The 27,881-nt window shown below is 35.8% G+C and overlaps 5 protein-coding genes and 2 long non-coding RNA genes across 14 annotated transcripts; 4 read left to right on the top strand and 3 right to left on the bottom strand.

Moving 5' to 3' along the window:
- Nucleotides 1-37: 37 nt before the first annotated feature.
- On the top strand, nucleotides 38-2,825 carry LOC139101442 (uncharacterized). 4 transcript variants are annotated; one of them, XM_070654598.1, is made up of 5 exons: nucleotides 38-297; nucleotides 408-550; nucleotides 798-1,005; nucleotides 1,258-1,514; nucleotides 1,692-1,841. In XM_070654598.1, the coding sequence occupies exons 1-4, from the start codon at nucleotides 226-228 to the stop codon at nucleotides 1,474-1,476; spliced, it is 642 nt and encodes a 213-aa protein (XP_070510699.1). In that variant the 5' UTR covers nucleotides 38-225; the 3' UTR covers nucleotides 1,477-1,514; nucleotides 1,692-1,841. The 4 variants fall into 4 exon arrangements, 1 of the variants encoding a protein (XP_070510699.1); XR_011545549.1 differs by lacking the exon at nucleotides 38-297 and adding an exon at nucleotides 2,396-2,825 and having other exon boundaries at nucleotides 304-550; nucleotides 1,692-2,212; XR_011545551.1 differs by lacking the exon at nucleotides 38-297 and adding an exon at nucleotides 2,392-2,825 and having other exon boundaries at nucleotides 304-550; nucleotides 1,692-2,212.
- On the bottom strand, nucleotides 798-1,773 carry LOC139101443 (uncharacterized). The gene is made up of 2 exons (XR_011545552.1): nucleotides 1,644-1,773; nucleotides 798-1,512 (listed from the first exon to the last, which is right to left on the bottom strand). It is a non-coding gene; the product is annotated as an uncharacterized lncRNA (long non-coding RNA).
- A 1,940-nt stretch (nucleotides 2,826-4,765) lies between the features above and the next one.
- On the bottom strand, nucleotides 4,766-10,605 carry L(3)76bdm (trafficking protein particle complex subunit 8 homolog l(3)76BDm). Of its 2 annotated transcripts, none has more exons than XM_070654596.1 (10): nucleotides 10,156-10,605; nucleotides 9,555-9,996; nucleotides 9,101-9,346; nucleotides 8,396-8,920; nucleotides 7,758-8,277; nucleotides 7,501-7,686; nucleotides 6,696-7,433; nucleotides 6,454-6,622; nucleotides 5,268-6,342; nucleotides 4,766-5,175 (listed from the first exon to the last, which is right to left on the bottom strand). In XM_070654596.1, exons 1-10 carry the CDS (start codon nucleotides 10,367-10,369, stop codon nucleotides 4,908-4,910), a joined length of 4,383 nt encoding a protein of 1,460 aa, XP_070510697.1. In that variant the 5' UTR covers nucleotides 10,370-10,605; the 3' UTR covers nucleotides 4,766-4,907. The 2 variants fall into 2 exon arrangements, with proteins under 2 accessions (XP_070510697.1, XP_070510698.1); XM_070654597.1 differs by having other exon boundaries at nucleotides 6,696-7,421.
- Nucleotides 10,606-12,683: 2,078 nt separating this feature from the next.
- LOC139113572 (calcium release-activated calcium channel protein 1) lies at nucleotides 12,684-17,212 on the top strand. The gene is made up of 2 exons (XM_070674805.1): nucleotides 12,684-13,286; nucleotides 14,253-17,212. The coding sequence occupies exons 1-2, from the start codon at nucleotides 12,684-12,686 to the stop codon at nucleotides 14,742-14,744; spliced, it is 1,095 nt and encodes a 364-aa protein (XP_070530906.1). The 3' UTR covers nucleotides 14,745-17,212.
- On the bottom strand, nucleotides 15,977-20,529 carry Sppl (signal peptide peptidase-like protein). Of its 2 annotated transcripts, none has more exons than XM_070674804.1 (6): nucleotides 19,787-20,529; nucleotides 19,547-19,686; nucleotides 19,115-19,431; nucleotides 18,663-19,006; nucleotides 17,980-18,405; nucleotides 15,977-17,894 (listed from the first exon to the last, which is right to left on the bottom strand). In XM_070674804.1, exons 2-6 carry the CDS (start codon nucleotides 19,573-19,575, stop codon nucleotides 17,826-17,828), a joined length of 1,185 nt encoding a protein of 394 aa, XP_070530905.1. In that variant the 5' UTR covers nucleotides 19,576-19,686; nucleotides 19,787-20,529; the 3' UTR covers nucleotides 15,977-17,825. The 2 variants fall into 2 exon arrangements, with proteins under 2 accessions (XP_070530905.1, XP_070530904.1); XM_070674803.1 differs by having other exon boundaries at nucleotides 19,547-19,689; nucleotides 19,787-20,528.
- Nucleotides 20,530-20,835: 306 nt separating this feature from the next.
- On the top strand, nucleotides 20,836-22,626 carry LOC139113573 (uncharacterized). 2 transcript variants are annotated; one of them, XR_011547720.1, is made up of 3 exons: nucleotides 20,836-21,585; nucleotides 21,658-22,077; nucleotides 22,199-22,626. It is a non-coding gene; the product is annotated as an uncharacterized lncRNA (long non-coding RNA). The 2 variants fall into 2 exon arrangements; XR_011547721.1 differs by lacking the exon at nucleotides 22,199-22,626 and having other exon boundaries at nucleotides 20,836-20,968; nucleotides 21,133-21,585; nucleotides 21,658-21,892.
- A 2,126-nt stretch (nucleotides 22,627-24,752) lies between these two features.
- LOC139113679 (uncharacterized) lies at nucleotides 24,753-26,779 on the top strand. 2 transcript variants are annotated; one of them, XM_070674994.1, is made up of 5 exons: nucleotides 24,753-24,962; nucleotides 25,105-25,258; nucleotides 25,357-25,533; nucleotides 25,639-26,015; nucleotides 26,227-26,779. In XM_070674994.1, the coding sequence occupies exons 1-3, from the start codon at nucleotides 24,858-24,860 to the stop codon at nucleotides 25,410-25,412; spliced, it is 315 nt and encodes a 104-aa protein (XP_070531095.1). In that variant the 5' UTR covers nucleotides 24,753-24,857; the 3' UTR covers nucleotides 25,413-25,533; nucleotides 25,639-26,015; nucleotides 26,227-26,779. The 2 variants fall into 2 exon arrangements, with proteins under 2 accessions (XP_070531095.1, XP_070531094.1); XM_070674993.1 differs by having other exon boundaries at nucleotides 25,639-26,779.
- Nucleotides 26,780-27,881: the final 1,102 nt, after the last annotated feature.

Here is a 27,881-nt window from a genome sequence, read left to right as displayed (position 1 = left end):
ATTTGCGCTTGGCCTGTCATATCGACGCCGTGCAAGTTCGGCGACGGCTTTAGCTTCCCCTTAACCTATAATATAACGAAGTGATATAATATCGGGTGCTCAAAAACAAACTAATGATGTACGTGTAAAATCTCGTTAGAAAAACTGGTGCAATACATTTTGCAAAGAAGTGATATAATACTAAGAGTTTTAAGTTGCCTACAAGGAAATTATACAGCAGCACCGATGTTTCCGAAACATGTTAATACTACATTATTGTGCGGCTCCAAAGAGTTGAGCAAATCATTTATGTTTGAGGTGCGTAATTTTTATTTTTATGCATATCATACAAAAGTTAAACGACTGTCGAAGCTATGCACTTGTCGCGCATATATGTGTCGACATTTCCCAGAAGAGGGTTTTCAAAGACTTTTCCGTTGGCCGCGACGTACTGGGCGGAAGAAGGACAACGAGTCGCTTACATTACTCCAATGCCTCTGAAAAGTCAACCCGCGGCTTGTCACGATAGAAGTAATCCAACGGTCACGGCTCTAAAACTAATGAGATTTATGTGAGATGTAATGCAACAGGTTTTTTTTTTTTTTGCACAATCCGTCGTCGTTCTCGCTGCTTCTTGAAGCCTCAAGACTTTTATGGACGCTTTGGATGCATTATTTGTAATAGAGCTACTTCTGCTAACGTGAATCAACTTTATAATAAATCTAGCTCGATTTAACTTGTCTTATAAAATATATATATTGTAGATACATATTGCACGTGGCGTATGACAATTAATGTCTTGATATTTATTCACGCAGATATTTGTCGGATTACGAGGCTCTCGTGGGGCAGCTTTTTAAATTGCATACTTATGCAGCCGTACCTTCCGTGATTCTAATAGACAGCCTGGACAATTACCTCAATTTCGGAGCTACTAAAAGTAACGACTCGAGTACGCGCATTGCCAAAGTCTGCGCCTCGATACTTCATTCCGCAAAAGCGTGTTCGCGGGTCTTGAAAAAAAACGTAAGTAAAGAATTATTGTGTTAGAAATCAATTCACACCTTTGATTTGCAAACCATTTTTTTTTAACTGTCTTCACAAAATAATCGTGGCTTCTTATTTACATTAATTAAAGCTCAAATAATTTTAATTCAATTTTTTTTAATTCAACATTTAATGAATTTTATAAAACGACAAAAATGGAATGGCATCATTAGTGAGAATTATCTGATAATGAACTTTGGCGTTAATAAAAATGTTTAATATATATTACAGGTGCACGTGTGCATATGGAGCAGTTCGAACCTTATTAATAATTTCATTCGAACAATGTACTTCCGCAACGTTTGGCATTTAACGGAAAAAGAAGACGGGAAAATGATAGTGGTGGAAAAATTTCCCGTTGGATCATTATTAGAACGATCGTACGTGTATCATAAATTCGAAGATGGGATGCGGGTTCTCGCACAAATATTATATCATTCAATCGACTGATATCTATCTGCGATTCTCAAACATATTTCTCTGTACCTGTAAGTATAATATACTTCCTGATATATGTATAAATGTATGTATATAATATACATATATTACATATATTACACAATAAATATCTATAAATATCTGAAAAAAAAAAATTACAGAATATAAAGCTTTTTTACCAGTTTGTTCTTTCTTAATTCACGCTTTGTGTTCCATGTGTTTTTCAGCTCTTCGCCACGTTTTCCACACGTTCCACGCACGTTTTGGTTTCGTAATTTAACACACATGCTTCACACATGTCGCGAGCCTCGAACAGGTTAAAGGACAGAGTAACAAGTTAATTAATTAATAAGGAAAAATAAATTATTTTTAGAGGCGTTACCTTTTTTTTTCGTATTAATTTTTAAACAAGCGTGACGTAATGGCGCGCAAGAGGGAAAAAATCGCATGTGTTTCGAGCGCGAGCGACTTTCGATATGTATGCGCCCAAGTTCAGAAACTTCAGACGAAACGGCGTCAATGGCGCCGAGCCGCTGCAGGTCGCGCAGTATTATTGACATAATGATAATCGGCTTCGTATAACTTCGTCAGTAAATCGGACGCGGTATCAACGGTATAATGCAGCCGAACAAGATCTCTTTTCCTCTGCTCCAGGAGATGCTGCGTAAGCAAACCATTCGATCGAGCTTGGAGCTAGTGATCCTTGCTCATTTTGAGATCGAGCGCATCTCTACTAAAAGTGGCCGAGGTTAAGAAGCACGTTAACTTATTAAATAAAATTTAGTTTGTATTATATTTTTTATGTTACCATTTTTCTGGTGAATCCATCAAGTATATTACATATTATTATATATATATATATTTTTTTTTTTTTTTCTTTTTTTGCATATTTACTTATTTACTTTTCAACTGCACTTTCTTTTCAAGACAGTTTTATCATCGCAAACGGATTATATCAAATAAAAACTTAACGAGGAGGCTTACGCTTAATTTTTGATCGCTATTCCATCCACTTGATTAGTTGATAAATAACGACGACTGGTCACGCACGTTCAAGAAATGAATCTTTAGTCAAAGGTAAGTTAAACACAGATTTTGTGGTCAAATATTCAGTGGCAACAATATCGCTATAAAATTTTTCATTGGTTCCTTAAAAACTGGCAGATAACGAAGACGTTCTCCCTCTCGAGTACCCCTGTTCTATAACGAGCTTGTTCACTAAAAAATGCATTCCGTCAATCAAACAACCAGTTTTAAATCAGTTTCGAATTCCTGATGACTCACATGCAATCTCAGGCCCAGCACGTGTCGTGCATCCGTATTGCGTGAGCAGAAAGAAAGAAAGAAAGAAAGAAAGAAAGTGAAAACATAATCACTGGACATCATTTCTGTTACTTCTCATTTGCACGATTAATGTTGTAAATTTCATTTACATTTTGATCGTGGAGAGGATTTCGTTTACGAAATATTAATTAATACTGAGATTGCCGTTTTTTCGAGACTATATTTGTAGGTTTTATGCGATCTGTCATGCATGAAAGTGTAATGATTTTATTTATTTAAGCACTTCTTCAAGGAGATCCTCAGTGGAAAGTATCTATATTTAAAAAGTAGACATCTTGTTTTCAATTTTAAATTCAGCCCAGTCTTAATTTAATCTAGCCTAATTTTTTAATTTAATTTTTTTTTTTTATTCTCTCACAAATTCTTTATCAATTTTTCTTAACAATTAATATATATGTACAAAAGTCCAAAGTTTAAAGAGCGATGATCGGGCCGTAAGACGCGTCCGTAAGATCGTTTTAAACAAAGTTATCTGGAAAAAAAAAAATTTTGCAGAGTGACAGAAATGCCAGGCTTGCCCGAGGTGGTTGAAAAGAGTCAAAGCTGCCGTGATTTCTAAACTTCGGGAACGCTATATGCATCCCTTCTCCGGGCAAGGATCGGGGCCCCGTTGGAAGAAAAACGCAGAGTGCCGGAGTGTCGGAGTGCTACGAATATCAGGCCGTTGCGGAGGCTGCTCCAAGCCTGGCAAGTGGCAAGTGCCAGTTGATCCGCGGCATTCGCTACGGTTGGTCACGCTTCACGCGGTTATTCGGATCAAGAGTCCCTTTCCGGCTGTCCTTTTCTTCGTGGCATAATTCACCTAGAACCAAATCTGCGGGTCGTAGATCGGAAAACTGATGAGTCTCGCGGTACGCAGCATCCGGATAAAAAGGCCGACGAGCAGGAATGCGCTGCGCACCGTGGACATAGGAATGTAGCGGGTGTACGTGTATAGAGTGTTGCACGCGTGTTGGCGGCGTGTTTTGCAGACAAGTTCTGCCGTTCCTTCATCATTTTCTGAGAAACGCATCGAGAGAATTGGCGAGAACACGATGGTGCTCCTGTCGATACGAGCCGCTGAAGTTTAACGCGTTAAGAAAAGACTATATTACAAACGCCATTATAATCGTAAAAAGTAATGAATAATTTTGCTTATCGTTCACTTGTGAATTTGATAACTTTGTACACAAGACCTTTATCTCGTATCACTTCATAAGCTGAGATTCTTATTTGTAAAAATTGACTTATACACATTCTTATTTTTTAAGAAATACAGTGTACAAAAAATACAAGCTTATAACCTAAAAACATGATCTCATTCCTTAGTTCTTTTAAATTCATCACAACACTTGAAAAACTTGTTATACACGTTTGTATTTCACATATTTGAGAAACATTTGTAAATTTTATTCTTTATTCTTTAATCTATCATAAGCAATCACATAATTAATTGTTCATCATATGCATACTAAATTTATATATATAAAAATTTAATTTTGTTTTGCACAAGAGAAATTACTTTTTATCTTGCTTGAAATTTGAATAAACTCTTTCGCATAAAGAGAAAAAATTTTCTTTTATTAACTTAGGCAAAAGCGTGATTCGTAAGCGAAAGTAAGCTCAACGACAGTTATAAAAGTAATTATAGACGATGTGTCTTGTAAAAAGTAATGCACATCGTTTGTTTGACAAGAAAAAAATACTAGGTTGTCTTCAAATTGAAAGTAATACAACAGAAAAAAACTGTTTAAATTCTTGCTATGTGCTCAAGTCCTCATAGATTCCCTGTGAGATAGTTTTAAATTAACAGGTCGTAAAAAAATTAAATAATTACATTAGCGAAATTAAATATAATCGAGTTAAAAGATTTCATTCAATTTGATCGCTCGTCACGCCCGTTAAAGTACAAAACGTTATCTTATCCACATAAAGCAATTGACGCTGAAACGTGATATATCAGGTAAAAAATATGACATTATTAAAATATCAATTGAAATATAATGTAACAATATTCAACATTCGGCGTATATACATATACTGACAAGGAATGATTTTGAGTTACACTGAAAATAGCTTTTGTATTTTTTTTAGTGACTGTAATCGCGACGGGTATTAATTTATGTACTGTCGTCGTTAATGATGCATATACTCTCCATTTTGCCTTTTTGAATGACATATTCTTGACTATTTATAACTCTAACAGAGATCTGTATTCGCGCCGCTAGGTCATACGTTCCCGCGCTAGGTAACATAGCGTGCAGCTTCATGGTATTACTTGCCTGAGCTGCAACATCGGAATAAATTGATGAATGGCCGGCATATTTGTAATACGTTGAAGCTTGCGGCAAATACACTTGAGACTTAATATTCGGAAGATGAGTTTCACTGAAAGAGAAAGTCCCACATACGTACGTAATATACATAATAGAAGAAAAAAATCAAATATATTATATGTGAACATTTAATATTTTTCTTACCTGCTAGTACCTATCGTGCTTATTTTAACGTCCACTCGCGCATCCGAATGATTTTGCAGATACATTATCACAGGAACGATGCACAATCGACTTTGTCGAAAATTGTGTGTGACCTGCCTTTGATGACTAAGGGAGAAAGAAAGTAAACTTTTAAGATGTTCTACTTCCCATGTGGAGTCCTTAAGTAGGGCAGTTACTGTATTAGACACGTTCCGGTCCGGACCGAAAACTTTCAAGCGAGTGCCGTATTCGTTACGTTCAGCACGCGGTTCCTTTGGATGTTTGTACGTCTTGTCTAAATGCTTGAGTTCAAGGTGATGCTGCCCAACTGCCGTTCGAGTAATCACGCCACTCTCAGTTACGTTAGCACACCACTTGACGATTAATGTGGAATTCAATGCTATATTTGATATCGAGTTTCGCTCAACGTTCTGTTGCGATTGAAATTGTTGCATATCGCTCGCATTTTCGTTCACGTCCAATGGCTGAATGTAACGTCTTTGTATAAAATTGATAAATGGATAACTGTCGATCAGTGCTTTGCTGTCTTCGTTAGAAGTTAAAGATACATTGAAGATATTCGATTCGCTGTCGATTTTCTTTTTCTTCAGCTTCAACATCAGATGAAATACTTCTTGAGGCTGCACTTTAATGCTTGGCGGCAAAACAGAGGAGTGAAACGCGGACCACGCGGCGCTTTGTAGCGATACTTCGGACAGAATAATCTCATTTATAGATGGATCGTGAACTTGATTAGTATTTTTGACGGACATGATTAAATTTAATGTCGGCGAATCATCTTTGAACAATCCACTTCTCGCAGCAGCCGCGGTAATTTGTATCGAATCCAACACCGTTAATTGCCAGGTGTGTCGGCACAAACGATGCTTCGGAATAACTTTCGATGCGACACTTTCGTAATAGAAAAGTAAATCTAATCTGTGAGTACCTTTCACATGAGGTGCTTGCACCCAAAGTGGCATTTTATGAGTTTCATTTACATTTAACATATTATTCTTAAAAAGTGGTAATATTACTTTTGTGATTGATCTATTATTTTTCTTTGCAATTGAATCTGCAAGCATAATATTTAATAAATTATACAATAATAAGATCCTGTGCACAGAAAAAAGTAAAAAGTTACGAAAAAGTAATAAAATTTTACGTATATTCTAAAGACACTTACCTTCGTTTGCAAATGTATCAATTTCCGTATTTCCTAATGTAAAAAGCTTGGCGTCGGTAGATGCAATATATATATTCGTCAATGGAGCGTTACCTATATTTTTTAACATGACTTCCACCTTTTGTACTTCACCACACAACATTTCTGGCGATAACTTAGTGAAATGTATCTGGAAAAAAAAAAAAAAGCAACTTTTAAATTTTTATTTCCCACAATATATTGTTGTTTTTCAAATAGCATACCTGCATAAATGCCGCCTTCTCTATCACATTTATTTCTAGTCTGTAATCTTTCCCATACATATTTACACTGGGCTTCTCTTTACTTCTCAATTTAGGTGGTGTAATCTCAAACAATCTCTTACCGGCGACAACAACGGCCGAACTTGTTACCGGAGAATCGTTCATTGTTTGTACCGGATTGGATAATTTATAACTTATACCTAAGATTTTTAATTCACCCACTCGTCTAGGTGTGAGAGACAACATGATATTCTGTTTGCATGTTGATTGTAACAAAATTGCGTCTATAACATCCGTATCAACCGGAGTTGAGCCATCGATTGTTTTTGTTTCGTTTGTAATAGTCTCATTATTGCAAGTGAATGACCATAACAGAGTCACGTCTGAGAGCGGTAATGGGATGTGTAGTGGATTGTGCAACTCGATAGAATAATGTACTGGCTCGTCCAGAACCGCGTTGGGTTTTACAGCGTTATTACTTGTTTTACAGTATAACGCAACAGTCGGCTTAAATATCATAGGCGGAGAGCCCTGTGCCTCGGTTATCAGCAGCTCCTCCATTTTCGACCATCTCGCGTCATCCGCCTCTTCAGTAAACGTGACGTGACTCGCTGGAATATTGCTTTCGGTTGGTTTTCCCAAAGGACCGTATAACATTTTGATATTATCGCTATCCAACAACGGTAAAGGTAAAATGGGGAGTTCTGTATAATTTGTACCGTTTTCCTGAAACAATAACTGCACATGACCATAAATAAAAACTGTCGATTTCAAATCATTGCCAGATACCGTAAATTACACTTACGTTATAAGTATGTAAAAATTCTCGTAAGAATGCCGCCTGCTGCAACGCGTGCTGTTTACTAGAAGCATTAAGTAACTTTTCAAATGCCCTTACCGCCTCGGAGATTTGCTTCAAGGATGCGGCTTGCCTACCGATTGTGAAATGAATATGATCTTCTGCCAAAGACCATCCTCTTTCATAATATACCTAACGTCATGTATTATTCATTAAAAATTTTAACAAAATGTAATGTTATTTTTACTGGCAATAACGTTTACCTGATACGCTTGCTGATAACATCGTAAAGAATGCTTTCTTTGGCCAGCTTTTGAGAATCTATGTCCAGCCAAAACTGCATGGAAGGCATATTTGCGCATCATTTTCGGACCAATAAAGCAATACGCGGCCTGTTCGAGCAATAAAGCTGAACGTAAGTCGGAATCTTCACTGGTCATCCGTATTAACTGTTTCGCAGCTTCTCCGTACAATCCTCGGCCTTTTAAACATTCGGCGCTGAGCAGCGTTGCCCTTGTTGCAAACTGAGGCATCTTACAACTGTTTGCATACGTTAATATCGCATCGTCCATATATTCAATGGTCTTCCTGTTTGTCTCGCCTTGCATAAAAGCGCTCAAAGCGGCCATTTCAAGAGCGCCCGCGTAATATACCCAAGCCTGGTCCGCTGCAAAGTCGCGCTTTGCACTATGATAAGCCTGATAAGCGAGCGAATAGTGACCAAACATGAAACACAGATCGCCTAAACGTCGCAATTGTAATTCTGGCGATTCTGTTGTGTAACTAAAACATAAACGTGCAACAAAATTATGTCATTTTAATATAATTAATTAAAAAAAAAAATCTAATAATTATATTGAGCTGTTTTCTTAAAAACTAATCAAACATTATTTTCTCTCACATTACAGCATTTGATGGTGCTAAACCTGGTGCGCCAGGCTTATTTGTGCTAAACCACCTTTTTGTCGCACTAAATAGTGATCTGCTGACTCTTTTGTTTGAAATCACATCATTCAATAGGCCAATTTGCTTTTCTACATAAGGTAATAAACTTCGCAAACAAAATTCCGTTATTAATGTTCGTAATCTTTCTAGATCTTGAGTGGAAAGACGAGCACCGTGCTGAGTCATCACATAATTTGGAGAATCTGCCCAGACATTTGTGTTTATCGGCGAATTAGCAACAACGGATTGACCTTTGATATTAGTCATAGGAATAAAACTTTGTGATTTCTCGTTGTCTGGACTGAGTGGATGAACTGTAACTGGAACAGCTTCTTGTCCAACTTCTAAATTCGTATTTAATGACTCGGATATTTCAGACGAAAGACTAATCGTGTCAACTCCAGAAATTAGCTCTGTTAAATCTGGAGATGGTAATGTAATACAGTCGTGCGGTATTAATGGTGTTCCAGCTTGGCTTGTTCTGTAATAAGTTTTTGGTTTTACAGACGACAGATTTAAAGAGATTAGTAATATTTATGTAACAAAAAAAATTGTATTTACAAATAAATTTAAATATATATATATATATATATATATATATATATATATATATATATATATATATATGTAAAAACGTATATAAATATAAATATAAATGTACTTTTCAGTTTCTGTGGTCAGCTCACTCGGCATGGCAGATACTCCACCTGTATCCACAGGTGTACGAGGGGAACTATTTTGTTCACTGTTGCCAATCAATTCCGAATGTTTCGTTAAAAATTGACTCCAAGGGTCGGGCAAATGTGTATTGTCGTCGGAAAGACCGGGTGGTCTTGAGTTCATTTGCAATAAAAAGCAATTATTAGTACCATAAATATTCTTCATATCTGTAAAAACTGTTTCTGCTCTGAAAAACAAATTATATAAAAATATATGCATTTTTTTTATTAAAAAAAAAAAAAAGTTGATCTATCAATTTGAAATGTTTATCAATATCAGAAAAATAAATTTTTAATCGTTTTCTCTTTTACAGTTTAAATTAAATTTTATAAGTATATAATATAGTAATATTTGCGTAAATTTTTAAAAGTGAAATAAATATATAATGTACTTACTTATTTCTGTCATCCTGGAAAGCATCATGAACTAAGATGTAATACCTAAGAGCATTATTGTTGAACCATTTAGGTAACCTGCCAGGTATACTCTGATGCAATTGTGCTCCCATAGTCTGAATCTTTTCCAAAGGATTATCCTCTGCTGTAGAAATTACTATCAAGCATGCAAGTAAATGTTTGGTAAATTCATGATCTGATGGAAACTGAACGTTTAAAAATGTTTTTCTCCAAGCTTCAAACCAAGGAACAGAGACTGGAATATCTAGCTCGGTTGTGCCAATGTGTACTGTGGTTGTACGCTCGCACAGAGTGGAACTGACTGCTTCGTTCAACAACTTTTTGGCAAGACTTGGTTCTGGTGGTCGTGCATTAATGTCTTGTATGGAAAGACGAAGATTTCTAATTGCTACTGTGTTACCTTGGGGATCCTTAAAGTAACCTAAAGTTAAGATAAATTGTATAAATTGTACAAGATTAAAAAAAAATGTTGAAAATATCTAATAGATGCAATTTGAGATTCCATTACAGTCTGTACAAAGTTTAGAGAGTAATACGCGGAGATGTCTGACGTATAATCAATGCGATTCTGCCAGCTTACCTTCGGTATTTAATTTGCAAAACGGCTGAAGCAACTCGACGAAGGATAGATTGTTCTTCTGGCACACGGCGTCAGCCGCGGCCGAGCAAACCACGGCGATTTGCGGGGAGAAAGCGTTGCCGATGAATTCCCGCGGGGTTAATTTGCACTGCGCCATGATCCTTAAGCGCGGGGCCGATGAAACGTAATCCGCGTTAAGAGTCGCGCTTTTCATGCACGTAGCACCGGATGTACGTGCTCATCACACCTCGCGCCGCGCGACTGTGCCACATTCCACAATCACATCACATCCATCCCGGCGGCCGTTATCTCGCGAATCGACGTCGCACATACCCCGGAATGACAACGCATCCCCTATACGTCCCCACCGATAAACATGTCCATCGTCGAACAGCTGTTTCCTCCCTTACTCCAAACGTACATACATTGTACGGTCCAGTTGGCGCTCTTCAAATGCTACAGCCAAGAGCATTCGTAGCAACGCTACGGTTGGTCCACTTGGCGCTTCAGACCGCCTTCGACAATAAGATCTTAAGCTTTAAGCCGTAAGAAATTAACCAATCGTATTAGACTATTCTCTTGGAATTTTGATATAATTGGTCAGTTTCTTAAGGCTTAAAAGATTTACTACACCCATTGTAGACGCCGCTTAAGACGTCATTATTAAAATGTTATAAAAATTATAAATTACGCTGATTAGCGTAACGTTACATTAAAGAAATATTTATAACCTGTGGTGATGTAACAAAGATAATTTTATACATATTTTGATAATTAATATCACTAATTTATCGAATAAATTGTCAAACCTTATTATTAATTATTACGGAGAAGGTACGATTATTTTAAAAGATGCACGTATTTTATCTATCAAAAACTATATTTTATTTTCGCACAAACTGTGCCATAACTAAACATTTAATTTTGCATCACGTGCTATACTTATAATCTTGTCACGCGTTTGTTAGAGGATTTTGTCAGCATTTTTGTCACGCAAGTTTTATACACATGAAGAAACACAGATTGCATAACTTGTTGTATTCTCTCTTCGGATTGTAATTTTATTACCAAATTATCTTAAGCCTATGCATATACACGATCTATTGAGCTTGTTTGCTAAAAGTTCCAAAATAGAAAAAGAAATGGATATATATATTTTATTAATAAGTAACATTAGAAAGATCGACTGTTGGAATACTAATAAAACAAAGTAATTTTAAATAATTTCTTTTTTTGCGAAAAAAGTCGAATTAAGAAACGCCGCGTTGTAAACGTGTGTCGATATATATTTGCATGCTTACAACAGATTGCAACTTTATTAATCATTATGCTAGCTGAAACCAGTTTGATTGCTAAAGGCCAATGCGTGAAAGGCGAAAAATCGTGGAAGCCTTTCTCTTCGCGGGATATGCGAATTCAGCTTCGTAGAATGCTGGCGTATAAAATTATTATTCGTGCAAATACAATACTATCGCATCCCGGTATTATATTGTCTCGTTTCTTGTTATCTACGACGATCCTCGTATATTGGTATCATCGTGAAACATGTTATACACTTCCGCAGGTACGTGCAGGTATTCCGTGCTTTAATGAGAAGGTCTGATTGTCGCAGCGTGGCTGTGTAATTAACGACTTTAATGCGTCGAGCATTGCCGAGGAAGGAAACGTAACACAAAAAAAAAAAAAAAAAAAAAAAGCCTTTAATACGCCCGTACATTTTCCAAGCGCTTTATCTTCTATGAGCGACTCATCGCTTCGGAACTTCACGACGTGCTTGCTTCGCTTTGATTGTCTTATCGCCGTTTTAAAAGGCAGGAACAACAAACGTCATTGCCCGCAACGCTGGCGTTTTTTACGAGCACGTGAGAGGTGAATCGCGCACTACTACACAGTAGTAGCACACACGGACACGCGCGGGAGGCCACACGGCCAGTTATTATGTCGCAGATATGGCCCGAAGGTAATTAATACTATTGTTATGATTCAGGCAGATACGATACGTCATGTCCGTACTTTGGCTAGGAGATCCTTTAGTCTTCGGTCGGAGCCGCAGGGTACAGTTTCGCGGCCGCTTCACGTTCTTCCATGTGGTAGAGATTCGTCTGTCGCCGCATGTTTTTTTTTTCCCCAACACTTTGTAAAGATAACGACGTCGCTCGTGGCCGGTATATCATAACGGCACGATAATCCAGAACGTAGAACGTTCCCGACGATGCAGTTCCATGACGACGATGATGATAAGTTACCACTGTTACCGAGGCACTAAAACGATTTACTTAATAATTTAAACGATTACGCGAATGCGTATGTTGCATTGACTATGCAAACGACAAAAGTGAAACTAAACGAGATGTAATTATACCTTGACGTACCTGTGCGTCTTCGAAACTCGAATCGTTTGAACGTCTCGTCGTGAGCGTTGAAACAATGGGTCGAGTGCGGAAATACTCGAGGAGATAGCTGCGGAATTTCTTGTCCTGCAAATTTTCAATTGTCGCGGGAACGAAAAGGGAGGACGTCTTCGAGAGATGAGCGCCTTCGTCGATTGTGTTCGAGACGAGAAAGCCACGACCGTCGTAGGCGGCGCGAAGATGAAGACCCTCGGCGACACGGAGGAGGACGTGAAAAGTGGCAGGTTCAACAAGTCTACGCAGAGCGATATTTCGCAATCGACGTGGAGGCTCCCTTGTGGGGCTCAGCGACCTAGACCCACGTCCTTAGCGCATCTGCCGACGAAGCATGTCCCGATGAGCGAGTCGAGCTTCTCTTCGTACAGTTCCAGAAGCACATTGTATCCCGTTCAGAGCGAGCTGGTGTTGTCGTCTAGAACCAGGCACAACAACAATAGATACGTAGCTTTGGACATGAGATCGTCAAACAACTTTCCGTATCCTAGTCACATTTTAGGCAACGGTACAACGTACACGTGTTGCTGTACGTGCTCACAAATTCCTCCGCCGTCGCTTCCGCCGCCGCCGCCGCCGTCGCAGCCGCAGCCGGCATCGTTTTCACAAACTGAAACCGACGAACAGGACGGGCCTGAAAATCTCTCGTGGAGAAGACTTCACATGAGCAGAGCAAAGCTGAAAGCAACCGCAACCACATCAGAGCTTCTTAGTGGATTCGCAATGGTAACTGTAATTTTATTTGCAAACATTAAATGAGTAATTATAATTTTAATTATTAATATAAATTTATTAAAATGTTGAAGAACTTAATTAACCGATTGTAATTAAAAGGCTAAAAAATATTTGATATTTGAAGCAGATTGAATAATCACAATTTTTGGATTATTAAGATATTAAATAAGTTTTTTTTTTTTTTTGTATGTATGTATTTAATATTTTAATAAGTTTTTTGTACTTACAATTCATTAATTATTCAGGCTTACGTAGATATTTATTTTTAAATCCTCCTACGATATTCCTTCCACTTTCGACTTTGATCTTCAGCCTTCATCATCAGTTTTCTTGAATCACTTGATTATTGAACATTATTATGAATCGCTTGTAGCTTGATAAATTCCATAAAGGCAATTAAAATATTTTTAAATATAGATCTTTAAGTACGAAAACTGAAAAAAAAGTAATGTACAAGTCTGAAAAGTGTTATTTCATGCACGAGGATGTCTTAATCTATTCTTGAGATTGCTAATATATTTATGCTGCAAATTTTTTTTTTTTTTGTTTAAAGGCCAGATATTACAGGACGATACTATACACGTATTGAATTATATAAAAATTCGCATGCCTAGTATATTACGTATACGATTTACATAAGTTGGAAAATTTTATTATTTTTTTTCATATGTGCAACAAGCAATAAATATTAATACATAATCGGTTAGGATATTTGGATAATGATTTAAATAGAAGTGTTTTCTTGGAAAACTCCTGTACACGATTGCACAACGTTTCCTGAAAATGGCTAAATTGTCGTCGACGACAATTCCATGTAATCTTGATGCACATCTGTAGTTATATAAGGCAGATATTACTTTCTTTAATTCACTTCTTTTCTCGCGATATTTAACGCAAGCACAACAAGATGCTGCCGATGATTTTAGTCAACTATATCCCGCTATTTCTATTTTCCAGGTCGCGATGGTGGAACTGCAAATAAACGAACCAACGGCGGTGCCGGAATGGCTGTTTGTAATGTTCGCGGTTTGCACCACTTTCTTGGTATCAGTGCACATTTTCGCGTTGATGATCAGCACGTACCTCTTACCTAATATCGAAGCAATAAGTAAGCTCCAGGTCTCGCGGCTCATTACGGAGTCACCTCATGAAAGGATGCGCGGTTTCATCGAATTGGCCTGGGCATTTTCCACGATACTTGGACTGTTTCTCTTTCTCGTGGAGGTGGCTATCCTCTGTTGGGTCAAGTTCTGGGACTATTCCTTTACCGCTGCCACTGCTAGCACCGTGATAGTCATTCCCGTTCTCATAGTATTCGTCGCCTTCGCCGTTCACTTTTATCATTCCTTAGTAGTTTACAAGTGTGAAAGTGTGGTATCGGATATGAAAGATTTGGAAAGTATAAAGAGGCACTTGGACAACGTGACGATAGGGCAAACTAACGTGTAAACTGGAGACAACACAGCTCGGAATACTCAGGTTTGAAATAGGTGTAGCCTTATATAATTTCAAACATATTTTTCACGAAAGTGACATAAGAAAAGAACACTGTAGATTTGTTATCAATAACTTTACTTTTCAAACGTGACCATGTGAAAATGGTCAGGTTTTATTATATATATAAAAATGTACATTAGCTGTACACATGCAAGTCAAGAATTGCAACGGTACAAGCAAGTGCTCTTTAGTATATTACCTATATAGTATCCAGCATTTAATAATATTTGTGTGTATACGATTTAACTCTTGATTTTTATTTAAACCTGTTTCTTGATCATTCTGTCACACACTATCATATACCATATCACTAATATATATAGTATCTGTTTTTTTTGTTTTTTTTTTAGTTTTTTTTTTAATGTTTTTATCGCGTCACTTAGTTTGTGGAAAAACTGAAGGACAGTTGAGTACTTATTGTATGTACATTTCCCAAAATTTACATAATCTTTCTAATTAATAAATAAATTATTAGAATTTGGGATGCCCAGCATTTCAGCAAAACACATTTTGTTCTTTATACTAACATTCTTTTATATAAAAAGAAAACAAAAGTATTAAAATCAGTACACCTCTCATTTTTACCATAAACTAAGTTGTACTCTTAATATAAACGGTCTTTATAATGTTATTCCTTAACTTCTTTTGTACAAAAACACTCGTCGATTAAGGGAGTCGTTGTAAGCAAAACGGGGAGATACGATTATTTTTTAACAACAAAAGTATTATGTAATACCTGTCGTGATATAAATTATAAATTATATTGCACTAATCTATGTCCGAAAACTTGAACGTTTCCTTAAAGATACATGCTACGTCGTATTCAAAATTCATTGCATTCGATTAATTGCTTAACAAGCAAAATCTCTTTATAGAGGCATTACGAGGATCTTATTATAAAGTTTGCCTTTCAAGATTATTCGTATGTACATTGAAAGAGAAATAAAAAAATTCAAAATGTACATTACAGAAATATGAACGTCATGTTGCAGTGTGTTATGTAACTGATAAAAAACAAAAAAAAAAAAAAAATTACTGTAATAAATTGATGATTTGAGCATTATTCACAGTTGAAAACTATTCGTTACGAAAATATAGAATTAAATTAATTTAAAATTGGTTACAATCATTTTATATACGTATTTTCAATACGTAACTATTAAAAAAAAAAAAAAAAAAATGGAAGTAAAATATATTTTATTACCTATTTTATGTCGTTATTACAATAAGAAAAGCTTTAATTAAATAATAAAGAATAAAATGCTTGTGCTATGGACAGGTAAGCAAATAAAATAAAAATATTGAAAATATAACTGATACAAAGTTAACGAGTCGATGTTAAAAATGTCTCATATTTGTAAAACCAAATTTAGATTTTGTTTTCTTCTATATATTAATATACAAGTATACAACGTTTCTATATCAATATACACAGATTTTGAATTGATTCAGAATAGCAAATACTTAATTTTTTTTTTTTTTCTATACTTATTTTTCTGTCGGAATAAAAAAATAATATTTAAAAAAACATATAATGATTATGTCTATCAGAAGGATTGTAAATTATGAATGATTCGTTTTGATGAACATTTATTTTAATAATTCATTGAGTATAAAAAAATGATTCAGGCAATTGTTAAATATGTAATTGATTTGTGATTATGAGATTTACGTAATCTATTATAAGAAACGATGAAAGCAGTTATAATTCCATCTCTCTTAGATACAATAATGTTATTATATTAGAGTATATTGTATTATTTTTTCATTAATCTCTACAATATTATAGATTGATCTAAGAGAATGGTAGAATGGAAAAACTTGTTTATCTTTCAGAAGAGTTACTTAATAAATTGGCTTTCATACTTCATATTATTTTCAGTCTTATCCTTAAATAAACATGTAAAGTCTTTCTGATGGCCTATCCATAGCAAGAGCTCGTTCAAAAAGTCTTTTTGTTCAAACAAGCCTGTACTATTTTTAATAACGTACAATTTCGTACTTAAACTTCTATTTGCACATTGAGAATGACAATGAACTATATTTCCGTAATATATATATATATATATATATATATATATATATATATATATATATATATATATATGACTTATTAACAAAAAAAAAAAAAAAAAAGTAGCAAAACAAAACCGTGATATGGAAAAGCGTGCCATTATCATCAAAACTTTGTGCCCCCTTAAAAATTTATGAAAATGATAATAAATATATACAATTACTTTTAGCTACTACGTTGCTCAGCATTAAATCAACTTTAAAACAAAGTCACAACCTACACGTGTATGTGTATTGGATTCTTACCTAAATATTCAAACAGTTTTATGAATTATCCTACTCATAGCTACACATTCGCAATTCGATTCCGATTGAATATAGTTAACTAAAATGACATTTATCAGCAATATTTAAATTTTTGTATTATACTCGATTAAAAATAAATATATAAAGAATATTTTTTACGATAAAGTAGAAGTAAAAAATGTTTTTTTTTTGTTCGATAAAGTAATTACATAATATATAGTAGTCTTTAGTTATTATTACTTTAAAATGCTGATAATTATGGATTGTATTATCTACTGTGCATAGGGTCTATTCATATACTCAACATCAAGTTAAGACACAGAAAGAATACCAATGTATACGTTATGTTGGCATTCCAGAAGTATTCTCAAAGATTTTTTTCTTCTCTATCGTTTCGGTAAAAAGTTTTTTTTGCACCGCTAACATTAAACTCGTGACATTATATTACATTTTAATTATTTATGCAGTAAAATATCTTTACACGTATTGTATCGCGAAATAATCATAATCAATTCTTCAATCTGATTTATTCTCTATATATGTCTTATTGGCTTTTAAAAAAGAATGCGAATGAATTGCGCGCATGTGGGTAGAAAAAATTACTTACGTTAAATGATATCGATGAAAATAAAAGTATGAAGTTATATGACGGTGAATCTCATGCAAGAATTTTGCTTTCAATGCAACACAATATAGAGAGGTCCATGACTCTTGTCAAACGTCCATATGTTTAGAGGGTTGTTGAGATATGAATGGTTCACTCCACATCCGACGCAAATCTCCCTAAAATTAAACAAATTATACGTAAAATAACTATTTTTTATAATTTTTAAATTCAAGTCAATAAAACGTGCGAAAGATATTATACCTTCAAATACGCCATCGTAAGCAATGGCAACAAAGTGAAGGGCACAAGGTACAATAAGGCAGGCTGCGCAGCTTTGAACACCTCGGAGCTTACAGTGGCGGTGAGTAGACCAAGAAAATAACCGATCAAAGAGCAATGAAAATAGCTAATTCGGCTGAAGTGGCGTGGCGGTGGTACTCCAGTTTCGCAGCCACCGGGCAATAGCTGAGTCTTTTTGTATGCGTCATATCGCAAAACGAAACAGAGTAGAAGACCCGGCATGACTACGTCACCGAGACCTAGCATCGAAAAATGTCCAGCTTGATGCATCGATGGGAAAACCAATTTTCCAGGTAAAGGTAGTTTTGGAGCAGCTCTCGCCACACCGCCCAAGTGTAATCTTCTAGCCACGAGACTTACTGGATTATCTGCAGGCCTAGTTGCTACCTACGATAACGATAAATGTAAATTTTATATATTAATTACACGCCATACAGGGTGTCCGACACCGTGTGTCGTCGGATAACATGTGCAATAACGTCTACAAAGAAATTAAGTAGATGCATTGTGCAATGTGGCTAAATTAAATTTTACAATGCATACAATGTTGTTACGAAAGACAATGCAAGTAAAATGACGTTGTAATTATGCTCGTATTTTTTTTTTTTTTTTTTGCGTAACATAAAGATTTTAAAAGAATTTACCTTAACCATTACGTTTGTGCTGAATATGTACGATGAAAAGAAAACCCAGAAGACGTCGTAAATCAGCAATCCAGTTAACAACAGGGTGGATACCTTGAGACTAGGTAGTCGAACAAATGCGATAAATGCCACGCACAGACCCATGCCCATCGCGTCCATCAGCAGCCAATGTCCGGTCAAGACCCAAATGCATACTATACTCACGCTTAGCGAAAACGAGAGTAATTCCGCACCCGTGAATCTTCCACAGACCCCAAAGGATATTTTATTACCATCGGAACACGGTCTAATGATATACTGACACATGGGCAGCAAAAGAAATGCCAATGCAACTGTAGCTATAACTGCAAAAAGAAAACGGTATAATTTATCTTGAATAATAAACACGTCGAGTACCTCGCTATCAAAGTTACGTCGAGCTTATTCTAAGGTAAATCTGTAACCGAACTTACTTGCTGTACATATTGCAAGAAGCATCTGCATACTGTCGAAAAAGAAAAACATGACGAGTAGAGAAATGGAAGCACCGAGAGGTAGACAGAGAGCGTGCATCGTATCGAGAGTTTGGACTCTTCCTCCGTTAGCGCCGTCAGGGTTACCGGCGCTGGTATTACTCGTAATCCCAGTCAATAAATTACTACGTTCTTTTTCCTTTTCTCTTTCCCTCGCTTCTTGCTCCATATTTAGAGATCGAAAACTACCGTAAACTATCAGTAGAATTGATATTAGGAAAGTGGATATCCTGGATGAATCCATTATGGAATAAGCCCTACAATCAGTCGCAACGCCAAAGGCGAGCATGTAGTCGAATCGTATGACATTATTAATAGATTACGAAAAAGGAAAAGAGAAAACATCCATACAAATAGAAACACGTTACTAACCACTGATAGTCGACTTGATACGTGGCCATGTTTAAGAATGCCTGGCCGCAGCACTCAGCGCTATGCGAGGACACCTCCTGGCATTTAGATGTCCGTTATTGAAGTGCTTTTTGCTCGCACTAACCTATATTAGAGATCATCTACTGTAAAAGAAGAGAAACGAGATAATTGCCTTGGGGTTAATTCTGATCAAATTGACGGCCGTCATAGCTGTTGAGGTAAAATAGCTCCGGAACGTACCTGATGTCGCTCGAGTTCATCATTGACGAACGAAATTAGGCCTCTCTCCTCGAGAGTCACTCCTTTGGTGCGGTGTGAGAAAATAAACGGTTCCGAGGCTTTACGGCGAGAACGAGCTCGGCGCAACGTGACGGGCGCACGGCATCGCGCGAGTGCGCTCCGGATTTAGCGCGACACCGTCGCGCGGCTAGGAGGTGACGACCGTCAGCACCGTGATCGCCGCCGCGTCGGATTCTGGCATCTCCCGCGAGCGAGCTCGAGCACTTGGGGCAACCCTTCGCCCGTGCGTTCCGGACGCCGATGACGGGACCTCGGCCAAGGAGAAGAACGACGCGCGCGGGATCGACTCGTCCGGGACGCGACGCCGTACGATCGCAACGCCGTAAGCCACCGCGTGCACTCTGTCTCTCTCTCTCTCTCTCCCTCTTTCCGTTCCGCTCACGTAGCACAGCTGATCGCGGCTATTTACGCATCCCAGCGCCGCGCGGCCGCTCCCGTGCGGACGGAACGCAGTGCCGTTCGTATCGCACCACGGACGTTCACCATTTTGGTAAACACACGGGATCACGTGATCCTCCGCTGGACCTAGAGGGACCGCCGCTCTGCCTCCCTTTACCCCAGAAAACCGCTGGCCTCCTCCGGGCCCGGACGATCCGAAGTCTAGGCCCGCCGTGGGAATGGACCTTTGGCAGCCGGTCGCGTGTCTTTGCCTTACGATACGAGCGACGAGGCAAGAGGCGAGAGGCGAGAGGCGAGAGCTGGGACACGGCACGCTGGATTATATCCGTCGGTGCGCGTGAGAGCGGTCGCGACCACCACGACACCCCGCCGTCGCGCCGTACCACGATGAGAACAACTGCGCGGGTCAACCGCTCTTTGCTCGTGCGAGCGCAAAGCGCAGATGCGGCCGAGGACGCCGCAGGCGCATCTAGTTTCTTCTTTATCCAATGCTTCGGCCTACTTTGGTTTGGCGGCCAAACTTTGGCCATGGACGTAAAAATATATGGACGGAGTCTAAAATTCGGAACCTGCCTCATTCGCGGTAAGGGGGGTGTAGTACTATCTCTTTCTACAATAGGACACCGTCGTGTGTTTCCGCCGCATATTCGATAGTTCTCGAAAGGCTGGAAATATACTCTATGTTTGCTACATGGACATAAAAATATATGAATGAAGTCTAAAGTAAGTGGATGAGCAAGGGGTTTGGCAAATTTGCGGTAAAGGGAATGAGAGTGCTATCCTTCCCTATCAGCTTAGTGTCTCTTTTTACAAGTGGACACCGTCGGTTACTATCGGCTTTGTAACGAACTTAACCGAAGTTAGTAAACGTAGAATTGTATTTCTAGTCTTTCGGGAACCATCGAATATTCGGCGGAAACACACGACGGTATCCCACGGAGTAGTATAAGGAGACTAAACTCTATAGGCGCTTCACCGAAAAGGTGGGACGACTTTTCGCCGAACTAAAGCGAAAATTGGCGAAAAAGAACACTAGCGCTCCTTGCGGAGAAATTCAGTACTATAGCGTCTGTGTGAGTCGCGCGTTGTGTGTGACGCTCCGTGCAACTTACACATGATCTCAGAAGTAACCATGCAGCGTTGTGCATTATTGCTCCACAAATTTACCTATATATTAAATTAAACAGTTAGGATTAAGAATTTGACAGTTAATTACGTTTTGTCGTGTTATCACTGAAATAGAAACAGGGGCCATGAAATAGAAAAGAAGACCAAAAGGATAAATTAAATTAAATGCATTTGGAACATTAATTAATTCACATTAACTGTTTGCAGTTTATGTAAGTATTTATTATATAGTATTTGTTAATTTATATTTATTTTTGTGAATTCTAAATTTGAGGATGTTTTAGGTTCTGTTAAAACAATCATCAATTGAAAAATTAAGAACATATGTTAAATAACCAACAGTGGAATAAGCATCATGGAGTCAAATATACATCAAAATCAGAACAAAAGTAGCAATGAAGAAAAAACCTGTATTAGAAAAACACTAAATTCACAAACTGAATTCAACTTTAACTATTTAAAAAATAATTTAGACAAATTAAAATTGCCAAATAAAATGTGGTGTCACACAAAAGGAAACGACTTATTTTTTAGAGTTCAAAAAATAGAAGATGATGCTACTATAAAAAAAAATGTAGCAGTTCTAAATAATATGAGTGTCAAAGTATTTATAAATAACAAAATAATTCCTTTTTCAAAATTTATTAAAATTACTACGTTCGATGAATTCAACGCTCTTTTGCATTATATTGACAACTTCTCTTGTAAGATGTAATAAATTTAAAAAATTAATTGTACATAACAATTTTATAACAATCTAATTCTAATATTAATTTACTATATTCTCAACAAAAATCTAACCGGTTGTTCTATTTTATATGTCAGGCAGTCAAAATAATACTGACAAGGATGAGATCAAAGCGTTACAAACAACGCGCGCCACACAAACGCTATAGTATTGAATTTTCCCGCAAGAAGCGCTAATGTTTCTTTTGGCCAATTTTCGCTTTAGTTCGGCCAAAAGTCGTCCCACCCAGAGAGCTGAACTTTAGATCGCGGCCAGCCACGCGTACAGATGCAGAGGCTCGTCCGTGTGAAGCCAGCGCTTCGGCTGCCGTCGGATAGAGAAAAAGGCCAGAGCTATACACTCTCTGTCCTATTCTTTCGCGGCGTCTTCGGTAACTCAGTAGTCTCGGTATCGCGCAAGCATGATGGTAACCGCTCGAACGGCTAATCTTATTTACCATGTACTATGAAGCTTACCATGTTACCATCATTATCATGTAAAATAAAAATCGAAAATAAATAAATTATTATTCATAAAAAATCCTTCTTTTTACAAACTAAATCACTTTTATCTCATAAGTTAGCAGTACGAAATAAGCAGAGTTAATTTTTATAAATTTGTAGCTCATTTGTTGTTAAAAAGTAATTGGCAAAGAAAAAGTTTGTTACTCTCTGCTTTTATTATTATACATTTTTTAAATAATGTTCAAGTAAAAGAAGATGAAGTTGGTCGCAAAGGAATTTAATCGAGATAACGCTTTGTTGCTTATATATCGTTAAATATTTGCCAAAGGAAAATATTAAATTGCTATTTTCTTATCTTAGTTAACAAATTGATATCTTCTACGTAAACGCTCGTTATTAGATAACGGTTGTTGCTATCGATTCGGGGTTTTAGATATTTTGTTTAAAAATTTAAAAGAAGTTATTTCAATTGTTTAAACAATTTTTTTACAAAAAAAATCATTCATTGGATTCGGTCGCCGGACAATGTTGCGAGTGACATAGTATAGTCTTTTCTTCAATATTAACATTTTTGCTAGTTAACAAATGGATATCTTCGAGATCGAGTGTCCGATTTTTATAATTTTTTTTTTAACAACGTTACAGCATCGTCCGACGACCGAATCCGATGAGTGACTTTTTTGCAAAAAATAATTTAAACAGTTTAAACTTTTTTGCAATGTAAAATTGCAATACTCAAATTTACAAAATTGTTAGAACGGGTAGAACATGAAAGTATATTGCATTAATTTCTTGCGCACTTTATTTTTAAAAAATTCTGAATAATTTCCGAGAAAAAATTTAAATTTATGTACGCGTAAGAGCAGCAAAAAAGCGTAGGCTGAGTGAGCGCGCGATAGACAGCGGCGAGTATATCATAAAAACGATGGGCGGAATCTGCGCGTAGCGAGCGAGACGAGGCGACAACGCGCGTTGTCACTTAATTTCGCTCGTGTGTCGTCATATCGTCTCGCTCGCGCTTTGTCTCTTTGTCTCGCTCGCTACGCGCAGATTCTGCCCATCGCCTTTAAGATATACTCGCCGCTGTCTATCGCGCGCTCACTCAGCCTACGCTTCTTTGCTGCTCTTACGCGTACATAAATTTAAATTTTTTCTCGGAAATTATTCAAAATTTTTCCAAAATAAGGTGCGCAAGAAATTTATGCAATATACTTTCATGTTCTACCCGTTCTAACAATTTTGTAAATTTGAGTATTGCAGTTTTACATTGAAAAAAAGTTTAAACTGTTAAAATAATTTTTTGCAAAAAAGTCACTCATCGGATTCGGTCGTCGGACGATGCTGTAACGTTGTTAAAAAAAAATTATAAAAATCGGACACTCAATCTCGGAGATATCCATTTGTTAACTAACAAAAATTTTAATATTGAAGAAAAGACTATATTATGTCACTCGCAACATCGTCCGGCGACCGAATCCGATGAGTGACTTTTTTTGTAAAAAAAATTGTTTAAACAATTGAAATGACTTCTTTTAAATTTTTAAACGAAATATCTAAAACCCCGAATCGATAGCAACAACTGTTACCTAATAACGAGCGTTTACGTAGAAGATATCAATTTGTTAACTAAGAAAAGAAAATAGCAATTTAATATTTTCCTTTGGCAAATATTTAGCGATAAATAAGCAACAAAGCGTTATCTCGATTAAATTCTTTTGCAATCAACTTCATCTTCTTTTACTTGAACATTATTAAAAAAATATATTATAATAAAAGCAGAGAGTAACGAACTTTTTCTTTGCCAATCACTTTTTAACAACAAATTAGCTACAAATTTATAAAAATTAACTCTGCTTATTTCGTACTGCTAACTTATGAGATAAAAGTGATTTAGTTTGTAAAAAGAAGGATTTTTTATGAATAATAATTTATTTATTTTCAATTTTTATTTTACATGGTAATAATGGTAACATGGTAAGTTTCATAGTACATGGCAAATAAGAGTAGCCGTTCGAATTCGAGCGGTTTCCATCATGCTTGCGCGATACCGAGACTACCGAGTTACCAACGACGTCGCGAAAGAGTAGGACAGATAGTGTATAGCTCTGACCTTTTCCTCTATCCGACGGCAGCCGAAGCACTGGCTTCACACGGACAAGCCTCTGCATCTGTACGCGTGGCCGGCCGCGATCCAAAGTTCAGCTCTCTGGTCCCACCTTTCATATACGGAGCTTAGTCTCTTTATACTACTCCGTGGTTGAAGATTTATCGCACGCGACCACGCGACAACGCCATGTGCAAGAAATTTGATGAACTTAAAAAAATTGGTTTAGCTATAAAAAGTGCGACAGAAATGCACTCTGAATATCATTTAGACAGTGATACAGAAAATGTACCTGTAAGTATAAATATTAGTCAATTTTATATAGCACAATTAAATATTATAGTAATTGTTTTAGGTTAAATTTAGGATATATTACTGAATGATAATATATTACGTGTTTAATTATTACTTTGTATAAACATATTTATATTTGCAGACAGGAGATTTGGAGTTTAACACTTTTGTAATAGAAGAAGTTCTAATATCCGAAGTGCTAGAGAGACCATGTTTATGGGACCATACAATGGATATAAAAATAAAAGGAATGGACACAGTGCGAAAAGCCTGGGAAGAAATAGGACAAGTTCTTAGTATGTACATATGTTTTTATATAATTTTATTCAAATTTGCCTGTATATATCTATATATTTATATGTAAAGTGTATTATTTTTTTGTTAAATATTATAGATTTAGATCCAAAAGTTTGTCAAAAAAATGGAAAAATTTACAAGACACTTTTTTGAGAAAGTACAAGCAAGAAAAAAGTTGTACAGCAAGTGGTAGTGCAGCTGCAAATAAAATAAAAAACAATTAGAAATTTTATGATCAAATAAAGTTTTTAAAATCTACTGTACAACATAGAAAGTAAGTTAAATATACTCAAATAATTTTGTTATTTTTGTCATCTAAAAGATATAATATCAATACAATATTGTATGAATGCATGAATATTTTTATTCCTTTTTTTAGGACATTTAGTAATCTACAAGGAATTGCAAATTTAAATGAAGAATTTGATTCTTGTGAAAACACTAATACAATGATTACGAATGAAGACACAAATACAAAACCAACAGATAAAGAAATTAAAATTTCTGTTATTAAAATGAAATAAATGATATATTTACAATGTTACTAATATTACTTTTTTGGTTTTTATAGCTATGCATAGTGCATAAAAGTACAAAAAGTGAAAAGTTTTCTTCATCGATATCTGAAGATTTAGATAGTCCAAAATCCAAAAAATCTCGTAAAGGACATCCCGATAAACTTGAATCGTTTATTATAGAAAAAGTTGCTCAATCTTCGAGCTAAGCAGCTACATTTTGTAATTTTCTTAAAACAAGGTTAAAAAATTAGATCACTGATATTATTTAGAAGCAACACATACGATTATGAACGATCTTATGAAACTAGAAATGCTAATTGAAAAAGAAGCATACGACAAGAAATAAATGTTTTTATAGTTTTTAAATTACAAAAAAAAAGTACGTTAGTTAGTAAAATAGTATAAAGAAAGACTGAATGCAATTAAAAAAAAATTATTTTTTGTTACAGATTAATAGATTGTTACAAAAATTTATTAACTAGAGTTTATTTTTAGTTTTACTATTATTATATTAAAGTTTATTTTTATTTAATAAAGTTTATTATTATTACAAAAAGAATAAAGAAAAAGTAAAATTAGGTTTAAGTACAAAAAAAGTACAAAGTTTTATTTTACGTTTAAGTACCAAAGTTTTACTTTACGTTTAATTACCAAAAATGTACAAAGACTTACGATTAAGTACCAAAAAAGTTCAAGATTTAATACAATTTAAAAAACTTAAAAAACTTACATTTTTTGTTAAAGAAAAATATATTAATATAAGAATTTATTAAATAAAACTTGACTAAAGTTTATAAAATTATTATTTTATTTAATACTGTTGAATAAATTACATTAAGTAAATAATATATTATAAGAGATTTCTGTCTGTAATAATTAATACGTACAGATACTGTTTTACAAGATTTAGTGTAACTGGAATGTCAGCTAAATGGCATTTAAAGCCACATGTTTTCATGCGATGTGATCTTGTATCCAAATCAATAACAATATGAAAATGTGGACGAGTTGTTTCTGTGACTTTTCCCTGGCAATTTTTTGTCGGCATTTAATATTGAAGCAGTGCTCATGAAATAAAACGGTGTCTTGCAATGCTTGTATACCTTTAGTATTGAACTTTCTGATATTTACTTCAAAGTAAGCAACATCCGTTGGTAATAACAATATACATTTTGGATTTGAACATACAGACGATTTCGTTGCACTAGGTTCAGTAGGTTTGAAACAACAAAAAAGATTTTTTCATATTACAAAAATCGAATCTTCTGCATTCAACCTGTATGGTTTGATAAATGGAAAATCTGGATCTTTTAGTAGCGGATGAAATTCATTAAAATGGATAATGCGTTCACAAAGTATATCTATAGTTGGACCAATCTTCATAAATTTGCATACAAATTTAAATGTGCGATTATTCGATGACTGTATAACACAATGATATTGAGAATCATAAAGCGCACCAAAATAGCAATACATGAATGATAGCATCAAATCCACAAATATTTTGAAAACTTACAGCAATATTTTTAATATTTATAATTCCTAATTTCCAAAAAGTGAAAATGCGTTTGGGACAATTTTCGTAAATGACAATTTGCTTAATTTACTTGGCTTCGCGTTTTCTGTCATTGTGCCAAGCCGCATTCAATTCACTTTATTCGTTTTTGAGATTTTAATAAAAACATTTCAAAATCTAATTCAAAAAGTCGCACTATGGTGTTAAAGTCAAAACCGGTTTTAGGCGTACTACAAACTTGCTCGAAAGCTTAAAATACGTGGTTTTACTTCCTTTATTACTATACCAAGCCCCGTTTATTTCGCGTGTTCCGTTTTCTTGCTGGAATGAAATATTAATAAAATTTGATATCTTGAGTAGAAAAGTGAAAATCTGTTTGGGACAATTCTCGTGAATGACTATTTGCTTAATTTACTAGGCGTCGCGTTCTCCATCGTTGTGCCAAGCAGCATTTAATTCTTTTTAATCGTTTTTGAGATTTTATTGTAAACATCTCGGAATCTACATCGAAATGTTGTACTGTATGTGTTCTTACACGACAACGCAATAACAGAACAAATACCTGTCAGCAATGAGCTCGACGTGGTG

The sequence above is a fragment of the Cardiocondyla obscurior genome, linkage group LG03 (assembly GCF_019399895.1).
Source record: "Cardiocondyla obscurior isolate alpha-2009 linkage group LG03, Cobs3.1, whole genome shotgun sequence".
Taxonomy (NCBI): domain Eukaryota; kingdom Metazoa; phylum Arthropoda; class Insecta; order Hymenoptera; family Formicidae; genus Cardiocondyla; species Cardiocondyla obscurior.
The sequence above is the reverse complement of the archived record's forward strand: the minus strand, read 5'-3'. Positions and strand labels throughout refer to the sequence as shown.